The sequence below is a fragment of the Pseudopodoces humilis genome, chromosome 33 (assembly GCF_049639895.1).
Source record: "Pseudopodoces humilis isolate 2021_Gansu_Grassland_sample_001 chromosome 33, ASM4963989v1, whole genome shotgun sequence".
Classification (NCBI taxonomy): Eukaryota; Metazoa; Chordata; class Aves; order Passeriformes; family Paridae; genus Pseudopodoces; species Pseudopodoces humilis.
This window is the reverse complement of record NC_142232.1, coordinates 1,939,873-1,967,374: the sequence shown is the minus strand read 5'-3', so window position 1 is coordinate 1,967,374 and position 27,502 is coordinate 1,939,873. Positions and strand designations below refer to the sequence as shown.

Sequence of the window (27,502 nt, the reverse complement as noted above, 5' to 3'; positions counted from 1 at the left end):
ACAATTGTGGTAAAATCCCACAGGAACTGCCTGGGAGTCATTTTTTGCTGCTTTTTTTTTTCCCAAAGGTGCTGAAAATCACCCAACTGGAGCTGGAGCTGGGTCAGAACTACACCCTGAAATGGACCTAAAGCCCCAAAAGTGGTGCTGCACTGGAAATTGGAACTTTGTCACATCCATAAATTATTTCTCGCTTTTTCTGCCTCTCCAGATCCTTAAAATAACTTTATTATTGTACTAAAAAATTTGTAAAAAGTTCTTGTTTTGTTAATTTACTCAGAGCTAATTTATTCCTCATTATTTTACTCTGCCTTAATCTACTCCGCGTTAATTTATTCTGTGTTAATTTATTCACGAAGCCGCTGTTCTGCTCTCGTTATGTGGGATTTTCCCATTTTTAATAATTTTGGCTCTCCCTACAGCTCCGTATTTGGAGCTGTGAATTTTCCGTGGGAAACAAGTTTTTTTGGCAATTTTTGAACATTAAAAATTGACGAATTCAGTAAATTTGATGGAAGTATTGTGAATGGCGGGAAAGGGAGGGTGACAAATCCATGCAAATTCTTCTTCCGGCCTCATTTGCACATCGTGAGTGGGGAGAAGGATTTAATTATGGTGTTAATTAATATGGATGCTAAATGCAAAAAAGGAAGGAGGGAGCACAATGTCAGTGGGAAACCAAGTCACAGAACTTTCTCAGACTGGCCTGAGAAGTGTGGTCTGGGAAATCATAAGGAGGAATCAAATCAGTCCTTAGAGATAGAAGACAACCTTGCAGGTGTTGTTTGTCACCTTGTTGTTTTCTTACAAGAGAAGGTCAAGGGGTAGTGTACACAACAGACCAGTGATGGTGATGCGTTAGTTTAATGGCCAATGAGAATTTTACCTTTCTGGACCTTCTCAGACCTGTCTATAAAACAAGATCTGGAATAATAAAACTTGCTCTCTTGTGCAACTCAGAAGAGAGTCCGTGTCGTTACTTTTGCTGTTCCCAATACAGAGCGACATCTGGTGGACCCCAACGTTTGTTGCAGCTGAGACTGAAAACGTGCCTCCCGTTTCTCCTCTGAAGAGAGGTAAGTAAAAAAATTCTCCTGTGCTCTCCTGGAGGGAAATGGTCTCTTCAACCACAGGACAGAGGGCCCAGCTGGTGACCAGGCCTGGAATGGTAAATCTCAACAAAGCTAGAGTTTAGATTCCCAGGATAAGCCACTGCATTTGCATATTGCACTTGTGAGCCATTGGGATAAAAGGTTCCTACAATGGGGAACTGAAGTTCCACTGAGGAACAATTCGTCCTCTTTGCATGAAAGGATGCTTTTCCATGCTTTGGGCTTACTGTCTCAGAAGATTCCATGCATGCCTTATTCCAGTGGGCAAAAGCCCAGGGTTTTACAGTAACCACCGACAATGCCTTTAATCTCAATATCTGGCAGTTGATGGAAGACCATATATGGGCCGAGTTAACTAACGGAGATACCAGCGTGTGTACACTGGCAACCACCTGGGGCATGCTCTCTAAAGCATTACAACAGTGCCCATCTGGGGGTGGTGATGAGGGGATGGAGGATTTGGATGCCAGAAATGCCTCTTCCATACACACTGAGAGGCTGGAGGACGGGACCGGGAACAATTTAAGTATTGTTTCCTCAGCTCTGCCCAGACTCTCAAGGGACATTGGACTTGGGTGAAAAAAGTCTCTCTCCACGAGACTATGTTCCTCAAAAATATCCTTCCCCGGGGATATTGTAAGGCCAAAGTATCCATCACCCACGGAATTGCTTGAGAGGGCTTCATCAACAGATGGGTGGCGGGAAAGCGGCAAATGTCTGCCTCCATTTGCGCCCTCCACAGCACCATTCTCAGCACCTCAAGCGGCCGTGGGAGAGCCTGCACTACCAATGGTTCCCTTTGCCCCCACCCTCGACACCCCCTGCGCCCCTTTCTCCTGCTGTACTGCTGACAGTACAGCAGTCCCCGCAGCAGACCCCCAGCACGGTGGGAGGGGTCTTTCCGTCAGCGCCCCCCCCCCATCACCACCAGTTCCATCTGTGGGGCCTGCACATGCATCAGAATTGCTGGGGCAACTGCCTCTGCAGACCATGGCGTGGTGGGAAGTGCTGCCCCCTCAGCCCTTTGGCTTCCAGCTATAGGGCCCGTGCCTGAGCCCGCACGGCCTCCTCCCCCCTGCCCAAAGCAGATGCTGTGCCACCATGCCTCCTGCTGTTTCAGAGCAACCATCTGTGGTGCCCACAGCTGCTGCTCCCCTCGCCTCTGCATCTCTGGCAAGCCTGCCCTACTCTGGTCCCTGTGCATCACCTCACACACCACTTCCCCAGGACACAGACAGTGATCCAGCTGGCGACCAGCACTCCGCCCCACAGTGGGGCAGCAGTCTGCCAGCTGAGCACTGAAACTGCCAAGCTGTGAGATCACCCCAGAGCCATCTCTGGACACTGCCACCGTGCCAGGTCACCGTGCATCCGAAGCGCCTGGGACACTTTCAGGAGGCAGAAAAAAAAGCAAGCTTTGGAAATGGGAGATTAGGATTTACTAGAGAGGATATGGGTGCTCTATTGTATAGTTGGTACTTCTTTATCATCCCAGGTTTTGTCTCTGCATGGTCAGTTGGGAAAACAAAAAGTTGAGCAGAGGGGGGAAAGGTTTCTAGAGGTTTTATTCTGATGCTTCTTATCCTTGTAGTCCTGTTAATAAAGTTTATTTATTCCTTTTAAGTTTTAAGCCTGTTTTGCCCTTCTCCTAATCCATATCTGGTGATTTTAGCCAGCACTAAAGGGATGAGGGGGGACCCAGGATGAGTTTGGGGAGCCTGGGTGGGTCATGAAGGGACCCTCAGGAGTCTTGTAGGGGGTGAGGAGGGCAAAGAACAGGGCAACCCCTAGGATGGCTTTGGGGAGTTGGAGCTTCCATGGCAGTGGTATGGGGAGATCTGCCCATGGAATTTCATGGGAATGGCATGGCAGTGAGATCCATCTACAGAATTCCCACAGGAATGGTACCACAGTGAGATCCATCCATGGAAGTGCCATGGGAATGGGATGTCTGAGATCCATCCATGGAATTTCCATGGGAATTCCCATGTTCCCAAAATTTGCCCTCCCAAATCCTACATTCTCATTCCCATATTGTCATGGGAATTCTGCCCTCCCCACCTTTACACTCCAGTGCCTCCCACCCATACCTGACATAATTCTGGAAACATTCCCTGCAGCTGTGACCCAGGGAATTTGTTAATTCCTTGGCCTGGATCTCAAGGGTCCTCATGGTGGTGCCACATTTTCCATCGCAGCCCCACAGATCCCCCAGCCCCAGCTCTCCCCACTCAGCCCTGCTCTGGCTGTGCCACTGCTGCAGCATCTACAGCTCCTGGGTGGCCCTGTGCCGGTGCCGCTCCTTGTGCCTGCTCTAGCTATCCCAAGACCCAGTTCAGGTCCGGCCTCCATGCCCAGCAGCTGTGGCTCCACCCAGCCCCACTTGCTGCAGTGGCGCTGGAAGGGGATCCCAGCCAGGGACCCCATGGACAAGGACTGCAGGAAGCCCAGGCCAGGCTCTGACAGTGCCATGTGCAGATAACACAGGGAGAGGAGACCTGGGGGGAAACGGAGATTTGGGATTGGGGAGGTCACATCTGAAGGAAGGGGGAACAGGGTGTTGGGGGTTAGGTGTCTTTTTTTTTTTGTTCTGGCTTGCCCGTGGAATTTTCACTCATTAGTTGCAGGGACAACCTAACTGTGGGTATTTAGTGGGTGCTTGACAAAAGACAAAGAGTGGCCGGGCCCAGGGGGGGAAGGGGGGCAGGAAAAAGGATGGTGGGGACAGTTTGGCGGGCTTCCTTCAGCTTCGGAGAAAGACATTTTTGGGCACGTGGTGGAGAGAAGGGAATTTCGCCATCACCCAGACAGAGCTGCTGCTTCTTCTCCTTCTCCCCTCTTGGTTGGTGGCCTCGCACCCCCTGTCCTGCCGGGATGTGTGGCAGTGCCAGCCACCGCCGCGGAAACACTTCTGCCACCGGCCCAGGATCTCTGCTCATCCGTGCTGTTTCCAGCCGACTGCTCCTCGGAGCCCTGCAGGAGCACCGGGACTGCCCGCCCGAGGGGGTTTGTGAAAGAAAGCCTTTCCTCCATCCCATCTCAGCCGAGAAGGCTGTCCCGGGGTCCCTGGTTCTGTTTTCTTGTTAATGCTGTAGTTATTGTTGTTTGTTTGCCTGGTTATACTAGTCTTAAAAATGAGATTCACTTAATAAATTATAAAAAGAATTTAATATAAATAAAAAGACAATTAGGAGACAAAAGAAATAAAGCAAAGGGTTAAAATGGCCGGGTGCCCTGGCGCCTTGCCAGGAACACACCTGGTATTTCAGGAATACCCTTTTTATCCCCTCCTGCTGTGAGGGGTTAATGCATATTCAAGCATGTCCCCTCCCTGGTTCCGCCTTCTTGGATCATGCTCTTCACAATTTTATTTTCTGCTGGTCATCATTATTTTGGAGTTTTTGGTTTCCTTTCTTTTTGCAAATGGTCAGGGCAGATAACAGTCCGGGCCCGTCATCCTTCCCCTGAAGGCAGCTGGGTTTCATATCTTCCGCTGATAACAGTTTGGCCTCTGTTGTTCTCCTGATAACAGCTTGGGCCCCACTGTCCTTGCCCTCTGGGGTTTCCTTGCCTTGTACCTAGGAAATTCTTTTAAACTTAAAACTTGTTAGCAAGAAAAAAAGTACATACATAGCTAAAAAGTATTTGATATATAATATTCATCTGCAAAAGCCAATATCACAATACAAATTTATAACACTAGTAAAGAACTGTTATTCCTATTGTGATAAATGTAACCTTGGATAAAAATTCGTGAAAGAATAAATAAGTATATAACTGTATTTGTGACAATGTAAAAATTATATAAAATATAGTGTGGCCTAAGAATTTCCCCAAACCCAGCAGTAACTACCCATTCAGGTGGTAAGGACCCTAGGCGACGTTCATCAGCCTGAAAGAAAGAGCAGGACACGGACAATTAAGCTAAACAATGAGAGGAGCCAGGCCGAGATGCCCATCGACTCCACACCGCACCGGGACACCCCTTCCTGCAAGCCCCGACTGAAGATGCAATCAGGCCAAACAATAAGAAGAGCCCAGCCGAGATATCCATCAACTCCGCACCGGACCTGGACACTCCACCCTGAGAGTCCAACCAAAGATACAATCAAGAAGCACTCAGAATCTTTCACATGCGAAAGGACTCTGCCCAGTCGTCTATTGATTCAGTTCCACGGTTCCAGGAAATTCATTCAACCAGCCATCTAAACTCTTTGTTGAACAGTAACTGCTCGGAGTTTTGGCCTCAGGACACAAAATCCCTATAAAAACCCCGGACAGTCTACCCTCCTTCGTGGATTTGGGTAAATCTGTACCTCTGGGTACAGACGTCTCCCTGTCCACCCAGCGCTGCGCTGATTTATTGTGGTTTTTTTCTCTCATTGTTTGTGATTAAAATTGTTTTATAATAAATCGCTTTTTGTATTAACCCTATTTTGCCATTGCATTTATAACAGATTGGTGCCGTGACTCGGATCGGAGAAACTGCGGGGAATCTCGCTGCCCAGGACGGGTACCCCCGCTGATTTTGGCGGCCTGGTGAGTTGAGAGGCCCCGTAGCTCGTTCCGATGTCCGAACCAAATTTAGGCTGAGATAAAAACCACAATAAAAAGGAAACGGATCCGGATCAGAGAGCTCAGGAAGGCACGGAGCCTTCGGGAAGCCGTGGCTTGTTTTGCTCGTAAAACGTCTGTTGTGCACAAAGACATCCACGCAGGAAAATAGCTGTAAGTACTGCTGGTTGAGTGGGCGATCGGGCGAGTGTGTGAGACGTGATCTGATCACGGGGCGATTGTGGACTTCAAGGCCGCATTTCCATCCTCCCGCGAGGGAATTGGCCGGCCGCGAAGGAAGCGATCCAGAGTGAAAGCTTTTTTTTCTCGACACACACTTGTAAAAACCTGAGGCCAAAGGGTGTCTCGGGGGACTGATCGCAAGGAACTAAAAGGGGAAGGATACGTCCTGTCAAGCTCGGGAACTGGTAAACCCTTTTAGTTAACGGACCCAGGTAGAGGTCCGGAAGAGGATCAAAAGTACCGATTACAAGAGACCTCAGCTCAGCTCGCTGAAGGGTGAGTATCGGCAAAATTTTGGTTCCTAGAGTAAGTACACAACGCACAAACTGATACCGACTCACGGAGAAGTCGAAGACAGGTAAGAAATTATACATTTGCGAAGTATGGGGCAGAAAAAGAGTAAGCTTCAAAGAAGAAGCACAGGGAAAAATTCCTCCGATCAGGGGGAGGAATCACCAGACATCCCGCTGGAAAGTCCCTTGGGGTGGATGCTAAAACACTGGGAAGATTGTCCCCAGAGGAAGGGGAAATCAAAGGAAAAATTGATACATTATTGTATGGAGGTTTGGGGAGGACAGGAGTTGAGAAGTCATCTCACTTGGCCAGTGTTAGGCACATTTGAAAAATGGACGTGTAATAAGTTATTCTCTTATGTGGAAAACAAGGTCCCCTCAGATCCTGAGGAGAAGGAATATGCTAAGCTCTGGGTAAACGTCAGAGTAGGGCTATTCCCAATGAAACAAAAAGAAAAACGTGAGTTGAGAGCTGAGTCCTGGGAACCCCTCGACCACTTACCACCCCCATATCATGGACCGGCGGGACCTTCCTCTGCAGATCAAGTGGTGCCTTCAGCACCCTTGGGCCCCCGAGACCAACCCACTGACATGCATGTGTCTCAAGTGGGAGACTCGGTGCCGGCAGCGATGCCGGCAGCCCTTCCCCTTTCCCCGCCTGCAAACACCGTAGCCACAATAGCCTCTTCGGAGGTTTCTCCTGCACAAGGCTGGGGATCACCCTATCCGTCCTTGCCGGTCCGGCTGCCACAACCGGGACCCCCCCCATATAACGGAGGGAATCCCTCCCATCAACCGGGTGGCGGCGGAGTTCCCACAATTGATAACGGGGAGGCAACCCACAATCACCAACTCCCCTCCCGCAAGTAGAACCCGTTTGAGAGCAAGAATGGTGGATAATGAATGGGGAGAGAGTGAAGAAGGGCACCGGTTGTTCCCTCTTAGGGAAGTACCGACGGCCCCAGGAGTGATCGGTTTTGTGAATGTACCCCTTAACTCTGGAGATGTAAGAGCATTTAAGAAAGAGATGGGGCGGTTGTTGGATGATCCTTTTGGTGTGGCTGAGAGGTTAGACGAATTTTTAGGGAGTAGTATTTATACCTTTGACGATCTTATGGCAATCCTAAGATCATTGTTTAATCAGGAGGAAAGAGAGATGATTAAACAAGCTGGTATCAGAGACTGGGAGAGACGCAATCCACAGGGGACGCCAGGCAACCAGAAATGGCCTAGCGTAAGCCCGAGCTGGAATGCACAGACGGAGGAAGGCAGACGGAACATGATGGATTTAAGGAGCATAATTGTACAAGGTATAAGAGAAGCGGTCCCTAGGGGCCAGAATATTAGCAAAGTTTTTGGAGAGTGTCAAGGGAAAGAGGAACCACCCACTGAATGGATCGAGAGATTACGGCGAAGTTTACAGATTTACTCTGGGACTGACCCGAACTCTCCTGTGGGGGAGGTTCTGTTAAAAACACAATTCGTTGCTAAATCTTGGGAAGACATTAGGAGAAAATTAGAAAAGATCGAGGGGTGGCAAGATAAAAGCCTCCAGGAGCTCCTAAGGGAAGCTCAAAAAGTATACATGAGGAGAGAAGATGAGAAGCAGAAATTGCAAGCTAAGGTTTTAGTAACTGCAGTGAAAGAGGTCCAGAAACAAGAGCAGATACAGGGTAAGTTTAAAACACTACCCGGAAAAGGTCGAGGTTCTCACCGGGCAGCCCCGATCCCACGGAAAGGACCCCCTGAATGCTACTACTGTAAAAAGGTAGGACACGTTCAGTGGAATTGTAAACAAAGAATAAAAGACGAGAAAATTTTTCAGGAAGATTAGGGGTGTCAGGGGCTCTTTAATTTGGAGACCGGAACATCCAAGGAGCCCTTGATAAAATTAAAAGTGGGCCCCCAACAACAGGAGGTAAGTTTTCTTGTGGATACTGGGGCAGAGAGAAGTACCCTGCAGAAATTGCCATACAGATGTGTGGCTAGCAGAGAAAAAGTTTTTGTAATCGGTGCAAAGGGAGACCCCTTTGAAGTGCCTGTAATAAAAGATGTGGAAATAGAATCTGAAAATAAAATTTGCTTAGGGAATTTACTATTAGTGGAAGAAGCAGATTACAATTTGTTGGGAAGGGACATGATTGTCGCTTTAAGAATTAATATCATGATTAAAAATTCTGAATTGGTGGTGAAAATATTTAAGTTGACTCCTAAAGATGAGGAGAAAATAAACCCTGAAGTATGGCATTCAAAAGGAGAGGTAGGAAAGCTAGATATCAAACCTATCAAAATAGAAATCGAGAACTCTGAGGACCCTATAAGGGTTAAACAATATCCCATCCCAATGGAGGGGAGAAGGGGGTTGAAACAAGTAATTGATGACCTCCTAAAAGGGGGTACTTTAGAACCTTGCATGTCTCAACATAACACCCCCATCCTGGCTGTAAGGAAGACGGATGGCAGTTTCCAATTGGTCCAGGACCTAAGAGCGGTAAACGCTAGGACCCGGACTAGATTCCCGGTGGTGGCCAACCCCTATACTTTACTAAATAGACTCTCACCAGAAGATGTGTAGTACAGTGTGATTGATTTGAAAGATGCTTTTTGGACTTGCCCTCTGGATGAAAGGAGTAGAGATTATTTTGCATTTCAGTGGGAGGACCCAGATACAAACCGAAAGCAACAGCTAAGGTGGACGGTCCTCCCCCAGGGGTTCGTGGAGTCTCCGAACCTTTTCGGGCAAGCTTTAGAACAAATGTTAACCCAATTTGTTCTTGAGGACAGGACAAAGCTTTTGCAGTATGTAGATGACTTGCTAATAGCTGGACTGACTGAGGAGAGCGTGAGAAAAAGCACTATTGCCTTGTTGAACTTTCTAGGAAAGAAGGGTTTGAAAGTCTCAAAATCCAAGCTGCAATTCACAGAGCCCGAAATAAAATACCTCGGACATTGGATATCTCAAGGAAAAAAAAATTAGACCCAGAGAGGGTAGCAGGCATCCTTGCATTGCCTGCACCAAAAACAAAAAGGCAAATTAGACAAATTCTAGGGCTCTTGGGATATTGCAGGCAGTGGATTGAGGGTTTCAGTGAAAAAGTGAAGTTTTTGTATGAAAGATTAAACACTGACAGGCTGAAGTGGACTGAACAGGATGAGTCTAATTTCCAGAAATTGAAAACTGTTCTTATGACTGCCCCCGTACTAACTCTACCAGATACGAATAAAGAATTCCAGTTGTTTGTGGATGTGAGTGGACAAACAGCACAGGGAGTCCTGACTCAGGAATGGGCAGGCAAAAGGAAGCCTATAGGGTTTCTTTCAAAAATCTTAGATCCTGTTAGTCGGGGTTAGCCTACATGTTTACAAGCAATTGTAGCAGTGGCTCTGTTGGTGGGAGAAGCGAAGAAAATAACTTTTGGGGCTCCCCTGGTAGTTTACACTCCCCACGATGTGAGAAACATATTGCAGCAAAAAGCAGAGAAGTGGCTGACTGATTCCAGGCTTCTAAAATATGAAGCCATCTTAATCAGCTCACCCGGTTTGGAATTGAAAACCACTTCTGCACAAAATCCTGCTCAGTTTCTATTCGGTGAACCTCTAGAGAAATTAGTACATGATTGTTCTGAGATCGTGGAGCTGCAGACCAGAATAAGACCGGACTTAGAGGATCAGGAGTTAGAAGGGGGAGAGAAGTGGTTTGTAGATGGATCTTCGAAAATTATTGAGGGAAAAAGAAAATCAGGATATGCGATAATAAATGGTGCATCCGGGGAGGTTGTAGAATCTGGTCTTTTGAAAGCAAGCTGGTCTGCACAAGCTTGCGAGCTCTATGCTCTCCTGAGAGCCCTCCGGAGGTTGAAAGGAAGGAGAGGGACCATATACACAGATTCACGGTATGCTTTCGGTGTGGTACACACTTTTGGGAAGATTTGGGAAGAAAGAGGACTGATAAATACTAAGGGAAAAGACCTAATTCATGGGGAAATAATCCGACAGATTCTAGAGGCTGTCTGAGAACCGAAAGAAATATCAGTTGTCCATGTAAAAGGACACCAGACGGGGTTGCAGTTTCAAACCTGAGGTAACAACCTAGCCGATAAAGAGGCAAAACGAGCAGCTCTGCTCACTGTAAGTATTCCCGAGGTGACTCCGGAGGAATCGCCTGAAATCCCCGTGCTCCCTTCAGAGAGGCAGATTGAAGAATTCAAGAAAATAGGGGGAGTCGTGAAACAGGGAAAATGGTGGTTACCTGATGGGAGGGAACTAATCCTGAAGGGAGCGGCAAGGAGAGTATTACGAAGACTACACACACAGACCCATTGGGGAACTCGGGCACTGGCCGATCAGTTCCTGAAATTTTTCGGGTGCAAGGGGATTTTTGAAATTGCCAAGCAAGAGGTACAGGGGTGTGTGGTTTGCCAAAAAGTGAATAGATCCAGTTCCAAACAAACTGTTTGGGGAGGGTGTCCTCTCTCATACAGACCATTTGAGAGGATCCAGGTGGACTTCACCAAATTACCAAAAATCGGTAGATATAAATTTTTATTAGTAATAGTTGACAAACTGACGCACTGGGTAGAAGCCTTTCCCAGAGCAAGGGCTACAGCCCAAACAGTATCAAAAATTCTATTAGAAGAAATCATCCCTAGGTATGGGATAGTAGATTGTATTGATTCAGATCAAGGAACTCATTTCACTTCAAAAATTATAAAACAAATTTCAGAGGCTCTGGGTATTAGGTGGCAATACCACACCCCCTGGCATCCTCAGAGTTCAGGGCAGGTGGAAAGAATGAACCAAACACTTAAATCCCAATTGTCTAAACTCATGATAGAGACAAAAATGTCGTAGATTAAGTGTCTCCCCCTTGCTTTGCTAAATATTAGAACGATGCCCCATTCTGAAACGGGTCTGTCCCCTTTTGAAATGTTGTATGGGATGCCATACAAACATGGAATGCCAGTAGGACACCCTCAAGTTTAGGATGTGCAAATACAACCATATCTCATTGCTATCAACAAAAATTTACAGGAATTGCAAAAACGAGGACTGATCCCCCAAAGCGCCACTCTGGGATTCGCAATACACCAGATACAGCCTGGGGATAAAGTCCTCGTCAAAGCTTGGAAGGAGCTTCCCCTCACCCCCCATTGGGAAGGACCTTTCCTTGTTCTCCTGACCACAGGCACAGCTGTCCGGACTGCAGAAAGAGGCTGGACACATTCATCTCGAGTAAAAAAAGTAAAGGAATACGACACCTCCGAGTGGAAAGTCACCACCCCTCTGGGAGAACTGAAAATTAGGCTTCAGCGTCACCACAAATGATCAGTGACGACCAGATAAGTTGTATCAACCCTGAATGTGATTGTTTTCCGTTTATACATTTTAAGTGCGCTTATTGTAAACAGATTTGGGTAACCCACTGTTGGGGAGGGTACAAGCCTAAGGGATTGTGTACAAAGTGTCTAGAAAAAGAACAGGATTTGACTAGCCGTCTCTTAATACGTGCCACCAGGGCGGGGTTGTTAGAACTTGACTCTCCTGAGTGGTTCCTATTTTTTCAAAAAGGGATAAGGGGGAAACTAGACTCCAAGGCAGAAGCTTTGGAAATCGAGTGCCGAAAGACAGTAAAGGTACGATTAAGTCGTCTCAGTGGGCTGCTTTCAAAAGAAGGTATGCCATAAGGACTACAAGGGCCCCTGAAGAATATCCTTGCTGCCAAGAAGATGGTAATCCCCGCTGTATATTTTTATATGGGCGAAGGGCAAGGCAGAGGGATACACTGGTGGGGAATCCTGATAGTCCTGAATCTAGCCATGTGCTTGACCGAGGGAATGAGTCCCGAGGTACCTCTGGGGGAGCGTCCCCTGGGGAAGTGTGAGCAGTGTCGGACTGCCACAGATGCCGGACGAATAATTGACTGTCCTCCAGAACAACAAAAGGGGTTTTGTTTATCCAATGGCACTCAGTATAATCTCTGTGAACTAAAGGGGGAGGTCTGGTGTTATCACTCAAGGGCAAGTTTTAAGGACGGGCAGTCTAAAACTCCTATGAGAAGAAAAACCAAAGCTACCCACTTCAGGTATAAAAGAGAAGTGGAGAATGCTCCCTCCAATTCCAATCTGCAGCCAATGTAACAAAACTGTCTGGATAGGAGGAAAAAGACAATCCACCTTTTTAGCATATTATAAAGTCAACCCTTTGTGTTACAATAAAGCAAACTTAAAAATGTGTACCATAGGGGGGAAAGTGTATTGGGAAGGTAAAAATTTAAAACATGAAGAGAAAGCCTCCTTTAGTAATGAACCGATAATTCTTGATTTGTTAAAACGTGATGATGACCGAGTATGTTTACAATTCGATCAAGTGTTCTGCTTCTCCAGAGATGAGGAAGGGATGGACCCTGAAAACAAAATAAAACAACTAACCCTAGAATTAAAGAGGCGAGAAGTAGAAATTCGGAAAAAGAGACTAGAACAAGAGAGGCTTAACTCTCTTAGTGAGCACTATGAGCAATTAGAGAGACAATACAGCAATTGGGGATTGCCAGCCGCCAACCAGAATCTTTTCATAGACCTAATGCAAGAAATAGCCACAGAATTAGGTCTATCTAACTGTTGGATCTGTGGCGGTTTAAAGTCGGCTGAAAGGTGGCCTTGGAAGGGAGAGGGACTCACCCCAGAGCAACTCCTAAAATGGGAAGGCTCAAAAATGTCAAAAACAAAACGAAGACCCGAGGGATGGGTTATAGACCAAAGGATAATTGGTACCGTCTGCATTAGCAGAGAAGGAAAAGAATTCACTGATTTAGTAGGCTATACCCCGTGTGTAAGCACACTCACAGTGAATTCTGACAGTAAATCAAAAACTTGGCAACCTGAACCACCCGCGGGCTATTGGAGTCGCACCCGGGGTAATCACTGCGAATGGGTTGAAATAATTGAACTATGTTGGTACAAAAGCTCCGGGGCCAATCCCTTCCAAGCACTAGAAGGCCTGAAAGAATATTGGGATGATCCGGCAAGAACAAACAAAGGCTGGGAAGCTCCCGATGGCATTTACTGGTTATGTGGCAAGAAAGCATATAGTGAGCTACCTAAGAAATGGAAGGGGTCTTGCACTCTCGGAATAATTAGACCCTTTTTCTTTACTCTACCCAGAACAGAAAGTAAATTGCTGGGAGCTCCCCTCTTTGAAACATTAAATAGACAAAAGAGGGAATTAAAATGGGAACTACCCATGGCAGGAGGCAGTCAGAAATGGAAAGAAGAAGAATGGCCTGCTGAAAGGATCATTAAGTATTATGGGCCTGCCACTTGGGCAAACGATGGCAGTTGGGGTTACAGGACTCCCATTTACCTTCTCAACAGACTTATCAGGTTACAAGCGGTAGTAGAAGTGGTTTCCAACCACACCTCAGAGGCCCTAGAACTCCTAGCGAAGCAACATTCGCAAATGAGAGCTTTTGTGTACCAAAACAGACTAGCTCTCGATTATTTGTTAGCCGAGGAAGGAGGAGTATGCGGTAAATACAATGAATCCGAGTGTTGCATGGAAATAGATGATTATGGAGAGACAATAAAAGGACTAGCTGCCGAAATAAAAAAGGTAGCACATGTGCCCGTTCAAAAATGGAACTCAATTCTGCAAGCCTCCTGGTGGGACCAGATATTTGGACAGGGGGCTTGGTGGAAAAAGTTAGTGTTCTTTATATCTTGTTCAATTGCCGGAATCATCTTTCTCCCGTGTTTGATTCCTTGCTTCATCAGGTTAATTCATTCTGTTGTGCAAGGAATGCAAATTGCCACTCTTCCAATTGACCCAGAAAAGGCACCAGGGAAACCCACTCTTTTCTCTAAACTAATGAAGTTAGAGGAGAAAAGAGAGAACCAGAAGGCAGTTGAAGCCTTAAAGAAATTTGAAAATAAAAACAACCCTTCTCAAGAATACTGTGAGAATTCACTTACAGACTGTGAAGAAGACAAATATAGTTAAAACTACACAGTTCTCCTTCACTAGAAATGAATGAAATAACACGAATTTTAATGTGATAAATTATTAGGCGGGGGACTGTGATAAATGTAACCTTGGATAAAAATTTGTGAAAGAATAAATAAGTATATGACTGGATTTGTAACAATGTAAAAATTATATAAAATATAGTGTGGCCTAAGAATTTCCCCCAAACCCAGCAGTAACTACCCATTCAGGTGGTAACGACCCTAGGCAACGTTCATCAGCCTGAAAGAAAGAGCAGGACACGGACAATCAGGCTAAACAATGAGAGGAGCCAGGCTGAGATGCCCATCGACTCCACACCGCACCAGGGCACCCCTCCCTGCAAGCCCCGACTGAAGATGCAATCAGGCCAAACAATAAGAAGAGCCCAGCCGAGATATCCATCAACTCCGCACCGGACCTGGACACTCCACCCTGAGAGTCCAACCGAAGATACAATCAAGAAGCACTCAGAACCTTTCACATGCGAACGGACTCTGCCCAGTCGTCTATTGATTCAGTTCCACGGTTCCAGGAAATTCATTCAACCAGCCATCTAAACTCTTTGTTGAACAGTAACTGCTCAGAGTTTTGGCCTCAGGACACAAAATCCCTATAAAAACCCCGGACAGTCTACCCTCCTTCGTGGATTTGGGTAAATCTGTACCTCTGGGTATAGACGTCTCCCTGTCCACCCAGCGCTGCGCTGATTTATTGTGGTTTTTTTCTCTCGTTGTTTGGGATTGAAATTGTTTTATAATAAATCGCTTTTTATATTAACCCTATTTTTGCCATTGCATTTATAACACTATCCCCAGATCTCTGCCTAAAAGCCCCTTGATTTCAAAATTATAATAATTCGGAAGGAGGGGGTCTACATTCTTTCATCTCAAGGAAGGCTCCTGCCCTCCCTAGCAGACACCTGTCTTCTAGAACCGAGACACAGGGAGAGCCGGGAAGGGCATTTGGGGATGCCAGGACTGACAAGAGGAAAGGCTAGGGCTGGCTAGATGTGGGATGGCTGGAGTTCAGGGGGTTCCTGTATCCAGGAAAAGGAACTCCAAGGACCCCAGGTGTCCCCATTGCCAGGACAGGGCAGGGAAAGCCAGGATGGCTAGGAATACAGGTCCCGGGTGTCCTCAGTGCTGAGAAAAGGAGGGGCTGGGTGCTGGGAGAGGCAGGAATAGGGGTCCAGGGGATAAATGGGTCAAGGAGAAGGGGGCACTGGGGACTGCGAGAGCATTAGTAGGTATAAGTCTGGTGCTATTGATTGCAATGCTTGTTTGGAACTGGAGGATGTTAAAACGGATAGCAGTACTGACTTCCCTAGCAACAGCATATGGTAATGCAATGAGGGATACATACCGAGGAGAGCAAGCTGTAAAAATAGACTGAAAAATAAAAGGCATTGGTATTGCTAAGTAAAAGAATTTACTAATTTTCTAGAAAAGGGGGGATTGAAACAAAGAAAAATGCTTAACTAAAAGGGGTGTCTGACAAAACCAGACCCTGACACCCTAATCCACAAGAACAGGAAAAAGAGCCAGACTGCAAGATGAGATAAGGAGCTGGAATACACAAGCAAGATGCAAAGACAAAGGCACCACAGGATAAAGGAGATTCCTCAGACCCTAAGCCGGAAGAAACAGAAACAAATTTAAAGTTCCAAAAAAAGCGATCAAAGGACTGAAAGGAGCACGGGGCTAATTGTAATATGAAGTGAAGACAGGCGGGGTTAGAAAATTAATATGTATTAGGCATATCGTGTAAACCTGGTCTGTAAAGGATAAAAAGGGAAAACCCAATCAAAAAGGGGTGCATGCTTTTTGGAGGAGATATCCCCATGCACCTCAGCGCTGAATAAATTCATACCTACTCTTATAACTACTCTGCGAGTTATAGGGTTCTTTTTATTCCGCACATCAAGTTCATCCCCCAGGGCTTTTCCTGCTGCTCAGGGACAGGAGACATTCTCCTGCTGTAGTGGGGTCTTTCCCACTACAGACTTCTCCAGGAACTTCTCCAACCTGAGTCCATTCCACGGGAACAGCCCCCTCACAGTGTTGCAGCGTGCATCACTCTGCCACAAGGTCAGTCCTTCCAGCACAGGCAGCTCCAGCGGGTGCCCCTCTGTCCACAGGCGTCCCCCGGGGTCACAGCCTCATCTCAGGCATTCCCCTGCTCTGGCATGGGCTTCTCCAGGGGCTGTGCGTGAATCTCTGCATCCTCGTGGATCTCTGCATCTGATACAACTGTTATAAATGACTTTCAATTTTCAAAAAAATCAAATTTAATTAATTAATAATATACTTTAATAAATTGGATAGAAAATAATAAAATAATACAATTTAGTAAAAGAATACAATTTAGTAAAAAAAGGTAACATTTAGTAGATATATTCAGATATATATTACCATATATATATGTGAATATAATTGGCCTGTGGTTACAAATGGTTAAGGCATAAGCAAAACCAACTGGGGTACAGGGGGGGCCTCTCACCCCACCTCACATACGAAACAAAGCACTTCAAGCTAAACTTGTATCTTGTATGCTTATACATATTCATTATGAACAAATATATGTTTCCCGTAAGTTTCTTCCTATTTCTGATTTTGCTGACTTTACGTCACTTTTCTTCATGGCGCATGCCTCACTTGTTGTTAGAGGAGACTGAGAAATCCAGGAGTGGAAAAAAAATACAGAAGAAGTGCAGCAGAATCAAGAAAGAGAAAAAATAAACAAAAAAGAATTTTTCAGAAAAAGTTACAGGTAAAGCCATGGGAGCCAGATGTCAATGGACATGGCCAAAGCTGCAAAGGGGCCTGGGGAGCTCTGGGCTGGCTCTGGTCACTCTCCATCCTCTTTGTAGGCCCTGTGCGACATCTCTGGAGGGGTGGCAGGACCAGCCCAGGGCCCCTGGGGTCTCTCTCCCTCCCACAGAGCAAACCCTCCCTAAAGCTCCATAGAAAACCTTCCGCAACCCTTCGCAGGGAGAAGGGAGCACTGTCCCAGAAAAGGGGAGCCAGACCAGCTCACCTGCTCGCTGTGCTCGCCACGGAGCAGCCTGGGCAGCCCTGTCAGGCAGGGCCACTGACGGGAGGAGCAGGAGGAAGAGGCACAGAGCAAAGGCCATGGTGCCTTGCCCACTGCCAGTCCTGCAGCTCTTGCTGCCACCACTGTCCTGACACCACTGTCCCAATGTCACCAATGTCCTCACACCACTGTCCCAATGTCAGCACCGCTGCTGCCGCTGCCGCCGGTGCCACAACAGTCGTGGTCAAGGACGGACTGCTCAGTCCTTGTGGTGCTGTGCAACCAAGGGGCTCTGGGACACCTGGGACCTCAGAGCCTGCTGTGACCTCAGCCTGCTGTCACCCCAGAGGCTGCTGTGACCTCATGGCCAGGGTGGAATTGTGTGGGGAGTGGGATCTGCCTTCTTCAGTAGGGAGCTCATCCTGCCCAGCAGCTCTGTCCAAGGGCTATGACAGGGTCCCAGCCCAGCTGATCTCACAGGCTGGGGGATGAAGGGATGGAGAGCAGCCCTGCTGAGAAGGACTTGTGGCTGCTGCAAGGTGAGAGGCTGGACATGAGCCAGCCATGTGCCTCCAAAGGAGGCTGCCCAGCAGCTTGAAGGAGGTGATTCCACCACCCCTCTGCTCTGGTGCGAGCCCACCTGGAGTACTGCATCCACCTCTGGGTGCCCAACACAGGAAGGACACAGTCCTGTTGGAGCTGGTCCAGAGGAGGGACAAAATGCTCTGAGTGCTGGAACCCCTCTGCTTTGGAGACAGGCTGGGATAGCTGGGGATGCTCAGTCTGGAAGAGAGAAGGCTCCACGGAGACCTGATTGCTACCTTTCAGTACTTTAAGGGGGCTTGTAAAAAAGACGAGACAGAATATTTAGTATGGCCTGTTGTGGCAAGACTGAGGGGGAATGTTTTCAATGTAAAAGATGGTAGATTCAGACTAGACATAAGAAAGATGTTTTTTACACTGTGGGTTTTGAAACCATGACACAGGTTGCCCAGAAAGGTGGGCATCCATCCCTGCTGACATTCAAGCTCATGCTCTGAGCAACCTGATCTAAAGGTGTCCCTGCTCACTGCAGGGCATTGGACTAGATGCCCTTCAAATGTCCATTCCAAGCCAAGCCATTCTGTGCTCCTGTACACCAGCAAAGCAGTGCTGGAATAAGGCTGGGGTGATGATGCTGGCGCCTGTGTCTTGGTAGTTGTGCTCTTTAGCTATTGGCCAAGAGAGAATTGATGAGTTGCACAGTGAAGTCTGAAAAGAGCAGTATGCTCAAGGAGAAACAGGAGAGGAACATGGCTTCCAGCTCAGATAAATACCAGCATTTTGCTGCCCATTCCTTGTTAAGAAACAAAGGAATGTCGTGAAGATCCCTTCAACGTGGGTGCACTGTTGGCTGTATTAAAACAGGTAAGTTGTTACAGCTTCTTGCCCCATTTATCACTGGATAAAACCCAAGCACTGCATTGCTCCATGTCTACTTTCTTCCAAGTAAAGGAAGATTTTGTTCATTCTTGAGTGGGACATATTAATCTGTTGACAAGCAAATTCTCCTTGCCATTCACACAATGTTGATTTGCTCTAATCGGATTGTAATTTAGACTTACCTCTCACTGTAATTAAGGCTGATGGATTGTGAGGCAAAGAGTTGCATAATTTGTCCTGGAGAGAGTTTTTCTCTAATTCAATGACATTTGAAGAGAGGGGTAGCCTACTATAGTTCTGGCATACTAAAAATTAAAAAACAGCCTTTGAAACAGGATTTTATGCTTTCTTCCTCCTCTTCCTCACAGGAATTTTAATCCCTGAAGTCTGAGCTCTTCAGCCACCTCACGAACATTGTTTTAATTTACACAGGCACCCATGCAGTGAGAAACAAATCTTGAAGCAATGTAGGTTTAGAGCACCAAATATAATAATCCATTTCCCAGGTTAAGCCAAGCATTTCCCAAATAACTCTACCTACTCTCAAGGATGTTTCAAAAATTATCATACTAAAAGCTGGGAGTGGGGAGAATGTCAACAAAATTAAAAATACAGCTATCTGAGATCTTTTTATTCCTATAAAAACAGTCATAATTTTTTATATATGGAGCATTAACTAAGAAGTGAACAACAGATTGTCAAAATAATTGCTTGGGGAATGAAGAAACCTAAATAAAAATAAGTTAACATGTGGATTTATAAGAAAACAAACATACTAAGAGAAAAAACAAAACTAAAACTACCAAAACTAAAAACAATAAAGCTCTTTCATCTGTCGCAATAAAAAAAAAAATCATTGAAAAGAATCAGATCCTCAAGACTTTATACAGGACCCTCCGGGTAGTGGGAGTAAACAAAAGAAACTGTAGTGTGCAATTCACAAAGGTAACCTGGAATTTATTGCTGGATTTATTGGAAAATTTCTGAAAATGTCTGACTGAAAAGCATATGGGCTTGCCAGACCATGTCTGGGCATTTAGAGCAGACTGACTGATGCTTCTGGGACCACTGCAGAAAAAAATAGCAGCACACAATTACTGGGACAATCTGTTCCCTGGCTGGAGACTTTTTGACAGTTTTTTTTTCTCCCTGGGCTGGGGGAGCTGTCAAGGGGCAGGGAGGGTTGCGGATGGCAGTGGCTGCTCAGGGTTGGTTTTGGCCTGAGTTCCTGGAAGGAGCCACTGCCCAAGCAGCTGTGCTGCCCCTGGGCTCTGATCTGGGCCTTCTGGGCTTTGCTGGGGGGCACAGCCTGTGCCAAGGGGTGGCAAGGTGCCTGCAGGCCCCAGGTCTGGGGGAAACAGAGAACATCCTGGCCGTATCCAGCGTGCTGCCAGCTCAGCAGTGGAGCACAGCACAGGCTCACACTGCCCATTGCTCCCACATATGCAGCCGGCACCACAACACATGCTCAGAATATCTGGGAAAGCATGAGAAGAGTTTTCTACCAAGGAACACGTGGTTTGATTAAGTTAATGGCCATTGTGGCTGGTGGAGCACTTTTCCTGATGATGTGCTATGCCAGAATCTGGTACCGCTGGAAGAGAAAATGGTGAGTGTTTTGCTGATGTCAGCCTCAAACAGCTTCTTGAAAGGCTGCTCATAGTCAGGAAATATTCCCAGTGAGGCTGCTGTGCACTTGTGGATAGTCCTTGGTTGCCCAAATAACTCTGCTGAGAGTTCTGCTGCTGCCCAGGCCTTTCACTGGCCTCTTAATTGCTGTGCCTTGTCCTGGGGAGCCCGCTGGGGCTGCAGCCAGTGCTGGCTCCCACTGAGGCTGCCTGGCCAAGAGCAGCCCCAGGAGCAGCGGGCAGAGGCAAAGCAAGGTGGGCAGGAGAAAGAGCGGGGATGAGACTGTCCTTGAAAGGCAGAGGCGCTCTGGGGCCCGCTCCTGGCCAGGGACCCTGCCCAGAGCCATCCCCTGCTCTCCAGGGCCTTGAGGGGCAGCTGTCCAGCTGGGCCAAGCTGTGCCAGCAGCTCCAGGCTGGGAGCCTTGGCTCCCAAGGCTGGGGAGCCTTGGCTGCTCTGGGCCCTGCTGTGCAGGAGGGGCCCTGTGTGCCAGCGGCAGCTGGGGGCCTCAGCCACCTCCTCTCTCAACAGGAGCACCTCTGCACCTTCAGAAGAGCAGCCAAAGACTTTCGTCACTGAGAAGCTGACCTGTCATCCCCACTCTTCACCTCTGTCCCCCTCTGCTGTGCTGCATCTGCCTCCCCATCTTGAGGGCATCCCAAGACCCACACTTCCAAAGCGAGACCCTCTGCCCCTGAGCCCCCTGGCCCTGGTCCCTGGCCAGGACTGAAGGTGGGCAGCCCCTGTCCACCAGAGCAGGGGTTGGCCCATGCTTTTTCTTCAAATAAAGAGATGGGGCTGTCACCCAGTGTCTGGCTGGTACCACCAGCAAAGCCCACACGACGCCAGCCCTGGCTGAGCTCCATGTCCAGGAGCAGCCAGGGGTGCCCACGGTGTGGGCAGGCAGGAGCCAGGCAGGGGCTGCCGTGACCAGCCACCAGGCCCCGAGGGGCTGGGGGAGTCCACGCTGAGCGTCCCTGGGCTGTGAGGGCACATTTCCTTCAGTGGCATCACCCGGACCTGCACCTCATGAGGCACACAGGGCTAATTTGGGCTCTCTCCTGAGGTGTGCAAGGATCCCTCATGAGGTGTGCAGCAGGGTTAAATTGAGAGGATTTTTTACTCTTCTCAGCACAGCAAAGGGGACACTCGGCTGAGGTTTTGCAGAGCTGGGAGGAAGCCTCTTGTGAGCCCTTGGGCCCAGCCTGTGGGCACAGCGGGCAGGCAGAGCCCATCCCTTGAGGCCAGCCCGGGCTGCTCGGGCCAGGCTGGGCCAGGTGAGGGCCCCGGCAGGGAAGGGCCATGGCCGTGGGCTCTGATGAGGCTGCCGAGCTTCAGCCTGGCCCTGTGCTGCAGCCAAACACACATTTACAGCCACGGCCATTCTCTGGGGCACAGGAGGCATCCGGGGGTATAACAGAGGCCGTGGCTTCTCACCCTAAAGGTAGGCTGGCTCTGTTGGTTTGGAGGGCACAACTTAGATCCCACTTACCTTTGTAAAGCTGCTGGGGAAGTGCTGAGGTGCGGAGTTCCAACCCTTCTCACTAGGAAGCGTGGCTGATGCTGTGGGGTTTTTTAACTTTTTGCCTTCTAAATTTGTGCCCTGGCAGAGGTGTTATAAATTAAATTAGACTTTTGACAACTAGGTCCCTTGAGTTAATAACAACTAAAAATGAATACAATTTAGTGAATTGAATAGTAATTTAGTATAAAAGAATACAGTTTAGTAAAAGAATACAATTTTAGAAAAAAATGCAATTTATATACATAATTTGCCAGTAATTAAGTATGATTAGAGCATAAGCCAAACCAACCGGGCTACAGGGAGGGCTTGTTACCCCACCTCACGTACAAAACCAAACAGGGTATGGAGGGGGTTCCCCACCCTGCCTCACGTACAAAACAAAGCACTTCAAGCTAAACTTATATACTGTATGCTTATACATATTCATTAATGTTTCCCGTAAGTTTCCTCCTATTTCTGATTTTGCTGACTTTACGTCACTTTTCTTCACGGCACATGCTTCACTTGTTGTTAGGGGGTCTTCAGTCTTCTTTTGGTGGTCTTTTGGAGAAGGCTTCTCCTCTTCCTCGTTGTCTTCTGGATAACCTTGCACGTTTGGGCATGCGTACTAAGCATTGTGTTACGTAAGTCTACTAGTTAGTCTGATATTTACTGATTTTTAGGCCCAATGCCTCAAGTTGTTCTAATTTTGTCCATCTCAAGGCCGTTTTCATCTTGGGACATCACTTATCTTCTAAACTACATCCTGTACCTCAATTTTAACAAGTAACATCTGTAAAGGTGAGCATCTGCCTTGTAACACTGATTCTTTTGATTGCTTCTAATAATAACTTTAATAACTGTTACAATTTAGCACAAATCAATTCCATTTATTACATCCCCCAAATCCATCTCTTGAGCACCCCAAAATTCCTCCCCCTGTCCCACCACCCCCAAATCCACCCCCTGAACCCCCCAAATTCTACTCCCACCCTGCCAGATGGATGTGGAAGCCCCCCCGCCAGTGACCCTCGAGCCTCCCACCCTACTGAGGACCTACAAATGACCGTGACCACCGCCATTCCTGGCGGTGACTCCAGAAGGAGAGGAGGGTCCCCAGGAGCTGGCACTGGGTGTGGCTGCGGGGCTGGAAGCCCTCCTACAGTCACCCCAACACCGATGGTGACAGGGGTGTCCCCAAGGCCAGCACATCCCAGTCACTGTTCCAGAGGGCGTTTTCCACCTCATCCAAGGTGCCCAAGGGTACAGGGAACACGAGGGGACGAGGCCATCCCTTCAGTGGCACCTGTGCTCTGTGGGCAGGAGGAGGGAACATGGCAACAGTGGCGCCAGAGCAGAGCTGGGGGTGCAGGATGGGGCAGGTGAGGGGGGTACGGGGGTGGGAGAGTGCGGGTGAGGGGTGGGGGGAATTCTGGAGTGATGGGTGGAGTGTAATGACTTTTCGCATGATTAGGATCGGTGGGGAGTGATGGGGATGGTTTGGGGGCTGATGACTTTTGGGGTGATGATGATGATAGGTGGGGAGTGATGAATTTTGGGGTGTGGGGTGGAAGGTGCTGGCCTGGTACAGCCCCCTGGGGTGCCTGGTCCCCCCTATCCCCAGGGGCTGTTTCTGCCCCACATGTCCCTGTCCCTGTGTGTCCCTGTGACAGTTGGCACTGGTACCCAGCCAAACCAGCTAGGTACCGGCAGGGCCATCCACATCACGGGCACAAAGCCACCCCAGCCTGGCCCCAAGCGTGGCCTGTCACTCACACTGCCACACCCACTGGCATTGCTACCCCATGGCCACCTGTCCCCTGGTGACATCTCCATGAACATACTGGCACCTGCAGTGGCACCTCCAAGGCCATACATCCCTTGGTGTCATCATACCCAAGGTGGTACGTCCATGGCCATGTGTCCCTTGATGTCACCACACCTGTGGTGGCAACCTCCATGGTTGCCTGTCCCCTGGTGTCACCATATCCTTTGTGGCACCTCCATGGCCATGTGTCTCATGGTGTCACCACACTCGTGGGGGCACCTCCATGGTCACCTATCTCCCATCCTGGCACCCCTGGTGGCATGGCCAGGCCACATGTCCGCCATCACTGCCACATCCCCCATGGGGATAGGGTCATGAGGGGCACCAACACCTTTCTGTCTCCTCCGTTGGCCAGGGCAAGCCACAGCCCCTGCTGAGCTGCCCTGTAAATGTCCCCCCTCACAAACAGCCAGTAAGGAAGGGCATGGAATTGCTACCATGACACTTAAATGCATTTCTTTCTTTCTTTCATCCAAAGAAATTGAGGAATATTGCAGTTGCTGTAGTCAGGAGGAGGGGGATGTCTGTGTTCACCAGGCTGGAACAGCTTTATTCTGGAGTGGAAGCTGAGTGCTGGATGCTGAAGTAATTTCAGAGAAGTACAAAAGGTGCTCAGTTGGAAAGGACCCATCAAGATCACGGAGTCCAACTCCTGCCCTGCACAGAACACCACAATTCAAAACAAGAGCATTGTACAAATGCTTCTTGTCCCAAGACAGACTTGGGGCTCAGGCCACTTCCCTGGGGACCGTATTTCAGTGCTCAACCACCCTTTAGGAGAAAAACTTTTTCCTGATATCCAACCTTACCCTTCCCTGACTCAGCTCCAGCCATTTTCTCAATTCAGACAATGAGAGTCTGAATGTTGTGGTATGTAGCACTTAGAAGGAAAGTGCATGGCCCACGCTGGGAAGAAGCAATGCTTAGGAGTGCAGAGTGTTCTGTGCAAGTAGATGATGATTCGCCTCTCAAGAATGAAAGTGCAACAAGTTACAAATGCAAAGAATGAAGCCACAGAGCACTGGGCTCATGTGCACATCATACAGGCTGCCAGAGGAGCATGTCTGCCAAATTCACATTGGCAGTCATCAAGTGGGAAATTCAATGACAGCTACCTGTCATCCAGCGATAACAACAGTAGACACAGAAGAGAATGGATATACAGCACGCACTGGTGAGTTACACATGGTTTAAGTGCTGCAAGGAGAAGGTGCAGCCCAGCAATGGCTTTGTCTTCTACAGTCTATTTGACGAGGACAGCTGCTGAGATAGCTGCAAGAGTGAAAAATGTGACAGTTCATATATGTTAAAAGGAGGTATGTAGTCCCAAATATGTTGTGCACAATTTAATGCTAGGAGAAACGGCTGCTTTAGTCTGCCCTAACACTTCCTTCCTTCTCTGTGAGCTCTAGCTGCTTGCATGCAGCGATACTGAAGGTGTGTGAAAATGATTGCGCTTGAATATCAGGTTTCTTAGGGTAGAGTGAAATGCAGCAAATGCTTGCTGTCCTGGCACGTCTCTCAGTCTCAACCGCAGCTGGAAATGCTTCGCTGTAATGATGGACCCTGCCACTTTGAGAGAATTTGCTGATGTTATATAGTTGAGAAGTAACGTGCAAATCACTAGTGTGTTTCATCTAGGTTACAGAGTGCAAAGGCACTATGAAGACCAGCACTGGCTTTTTGTTGTAGGACTTTTTCTTTGCAAGCAGCTGCTGGACATTTTGAAGGGATTTGCGATCTGTGCAAGTGAGAGAGTAGGATAGTACGTGGAGCTTGAGAAAAAGTGTGTATCTCCAGGGAGGTGGATGCAGTTCAGTGGGTGCAAGTTATATGTTGAGCAGCTGAGCACACAGAAAAGGTTTTAAAAGAAAGGGACCGTGCTGTAATTACCTTTTCTTTTTCAGCTTATAAACTGCACAGCCAACAATGAAATTTCTCTTCCTTCCCCACTACAAGCAGGATCACACTCTATCAGTTACCAAGAGCTAGGATCCACAGCGGAGCTCTTCCATGAACTGCCCCTTACACAAATGGGACCAGACCAGAAAAGCGCTTGGCTTTTTTCTGGGCATTGTCAGTGCTCATCAAAACAACCACACAGCAGCACTGTCTACTTGCAAAAGAAGGAAATGCACCCAGCCCAGCTTGAAACCTCCTGGAGGGCAGAGCAAATTTGCAAACATCCCTGCTCTCAAATCTACTGTGCAGCACAAAAAGGTTTCGCTGATCTTCCCCTTCCAAGTGCATACTCTTCTTTGCACCACACTCAAAGGACAGCACGAACTCCATTGCCCTAAAAAAGCTTTTCACTCCTGCAGGGTCTGCTAACAAACTTGAAAACATCTGGCAAAACCAGAGCTCACAGAAGTCCCCATCAAGAAAGCTCTTGCTGTGTACAATTTCAACTGCACCCATCAAACTACCAGCACACACCCAGCTATGGGCACTTTTCTTCCCAGCTCTAGGTACCATCCTAAGCATTCAGTCTCACAGAGTCATGATCCAAGTGGAATGGCACCAGGGACTGCTCACACACTAAAGCTACAAGGACAAAAAGCTGAACAGCTTAGCATCTGCATTCCCACTGACAGTTCAACAGCCCTAATCCAGAGAACTGCCTTTTGGCAAAAGCCTTTAAATTCACCAAGACCATCCAAAGTGCCAAACGTATTTTCTTTGCCAAAGACAGGAACTAGAAGTCCATCTCAAAAGAAATGGCAACCCCTCCTTCAAAATACAAAATGTCCAGGGACTGATCCCATATAAAGGTGCCAGAACACTGTTCCTGGGCATTACCTGCCCAGGGTACTAGCAACTGCACACCAAGACTCAGCATAGCTGCTTACCTTGTCCAAAAGATGTATGCTGCCAGAATTTCAAGAAGGCCACTTCTGAGAAGTGGAATACATATGCCAAATTGAATCTTTCAGGACACCACCTTCCAAAGATGGATACCGACTCCATAACTGTATATTGAGGCAGTGCTTCCAAACCAAATATTATGCCAGGATGGAAAGTTGCTGCCACCCTTGACCTCCACAAAGGCAGCTTCTAATCTGCACCTCCAACACTAGAGCTACATGCTTTCCTGTCCCTGATAAGCACTGGCATTCTTCAGGATCTTACCAAGCAAAAGTATTGAATACATCCAACAATTGCTCCTACACAGAACAGGCCAAGACAGAAATGTCTTGCTGGACTATACTTTCCTATGCACCATTAATACCTGCTCCACCAACACCAGCATGATGTCCTTTGCTTCCCGAGGAAAGGCACCCTGAGTCACTTGTCTTACCTTCAGTACCTAGTGCCTAGTGTTCCTAGCCTACCCTTACTTTGTTTGGTTTAGCCTATGTCTGCTTTGCCTCGCCCTATTTACACAGGATCCATGGGGCTGTCATGAGGATCTATGGGGCAGGGATGGGATCTGTGGGGCTGAACTGGAAGTTAGTGGGGCTTGAACAAGAATAGAAAACATAGAGTGGGACCAGCACCTATGGTGAGGGATCCTCAGAATGCTGGCAGGTGGATCTATGCTGCCTTCCCGACCTGACTCAGGGTGTTACTGGGACACCAAATCTGATGAGGATGATGCTGGCAGCAATGACAGACACAGTGACCAACACCACCTTGAGATTCCAGCCGGGTTCTGGGTCGATGGTGAGGAGGGGGAAGAGAAACCCCATGCCAGTGCTCTGCAGTTCTGAATTCCTTTCCCAAATTCCCACTTCCCACATTCCATATTCCCAACCTCCAGGAAATGCAGGGAGTGCCGAACTGGGGGGAACACGGAGATTTAGGAGGTCTGGAGGTCCCAGAGCCAAGAAAAGGGGAAGCTTAGGGTGGAGAGAGATTGAATGGTTGGGAAAGAGGGGGGGATTGG

The 27,502-nt window shown here is 47.9% G+C and overlaps 1 protein-coding gene and 1 long non-coding RNA gene across 2 annotated transcripts in view; one reads left to right on the top strand and one right to left on the bottom strand.

Annotated features, from left to right (window-relative positions):
* Positions 1 to 890, top strand: part of LOC102113603 (maltase-glucoamylase) — a 75,538-nt gene extending 74,648 nt beyond the window's left edge. The window contains 1 exon segment of the mRNA XM_088068958.1: positions 69 to 890. Within this exon segment, the coding sequence (XP_087925084.1) occupies positions 69 to 131 (63 nt within the window). The 3' untranslated portion in view covers positions 132 to 890.
* Positions 891 to 21,754: 20,864 nt separating this feature from the next.
* LOC148182342 (uncharacterized) overlaps positions 21,755 to 27,502 on the bottom strand; it is a 30,165-nt gene continuing 24,417 nt past the window's right edge. The window contains exon 3 of the long non-coding RNA XR_015774796.1: positions 21,755 to 21,887. This is a non-coding gene — a long non-coding RNA (uncharacterized LOC148182342). The remainder of the gene's footprint in view (positions 21,888 to 27,502) is intronic.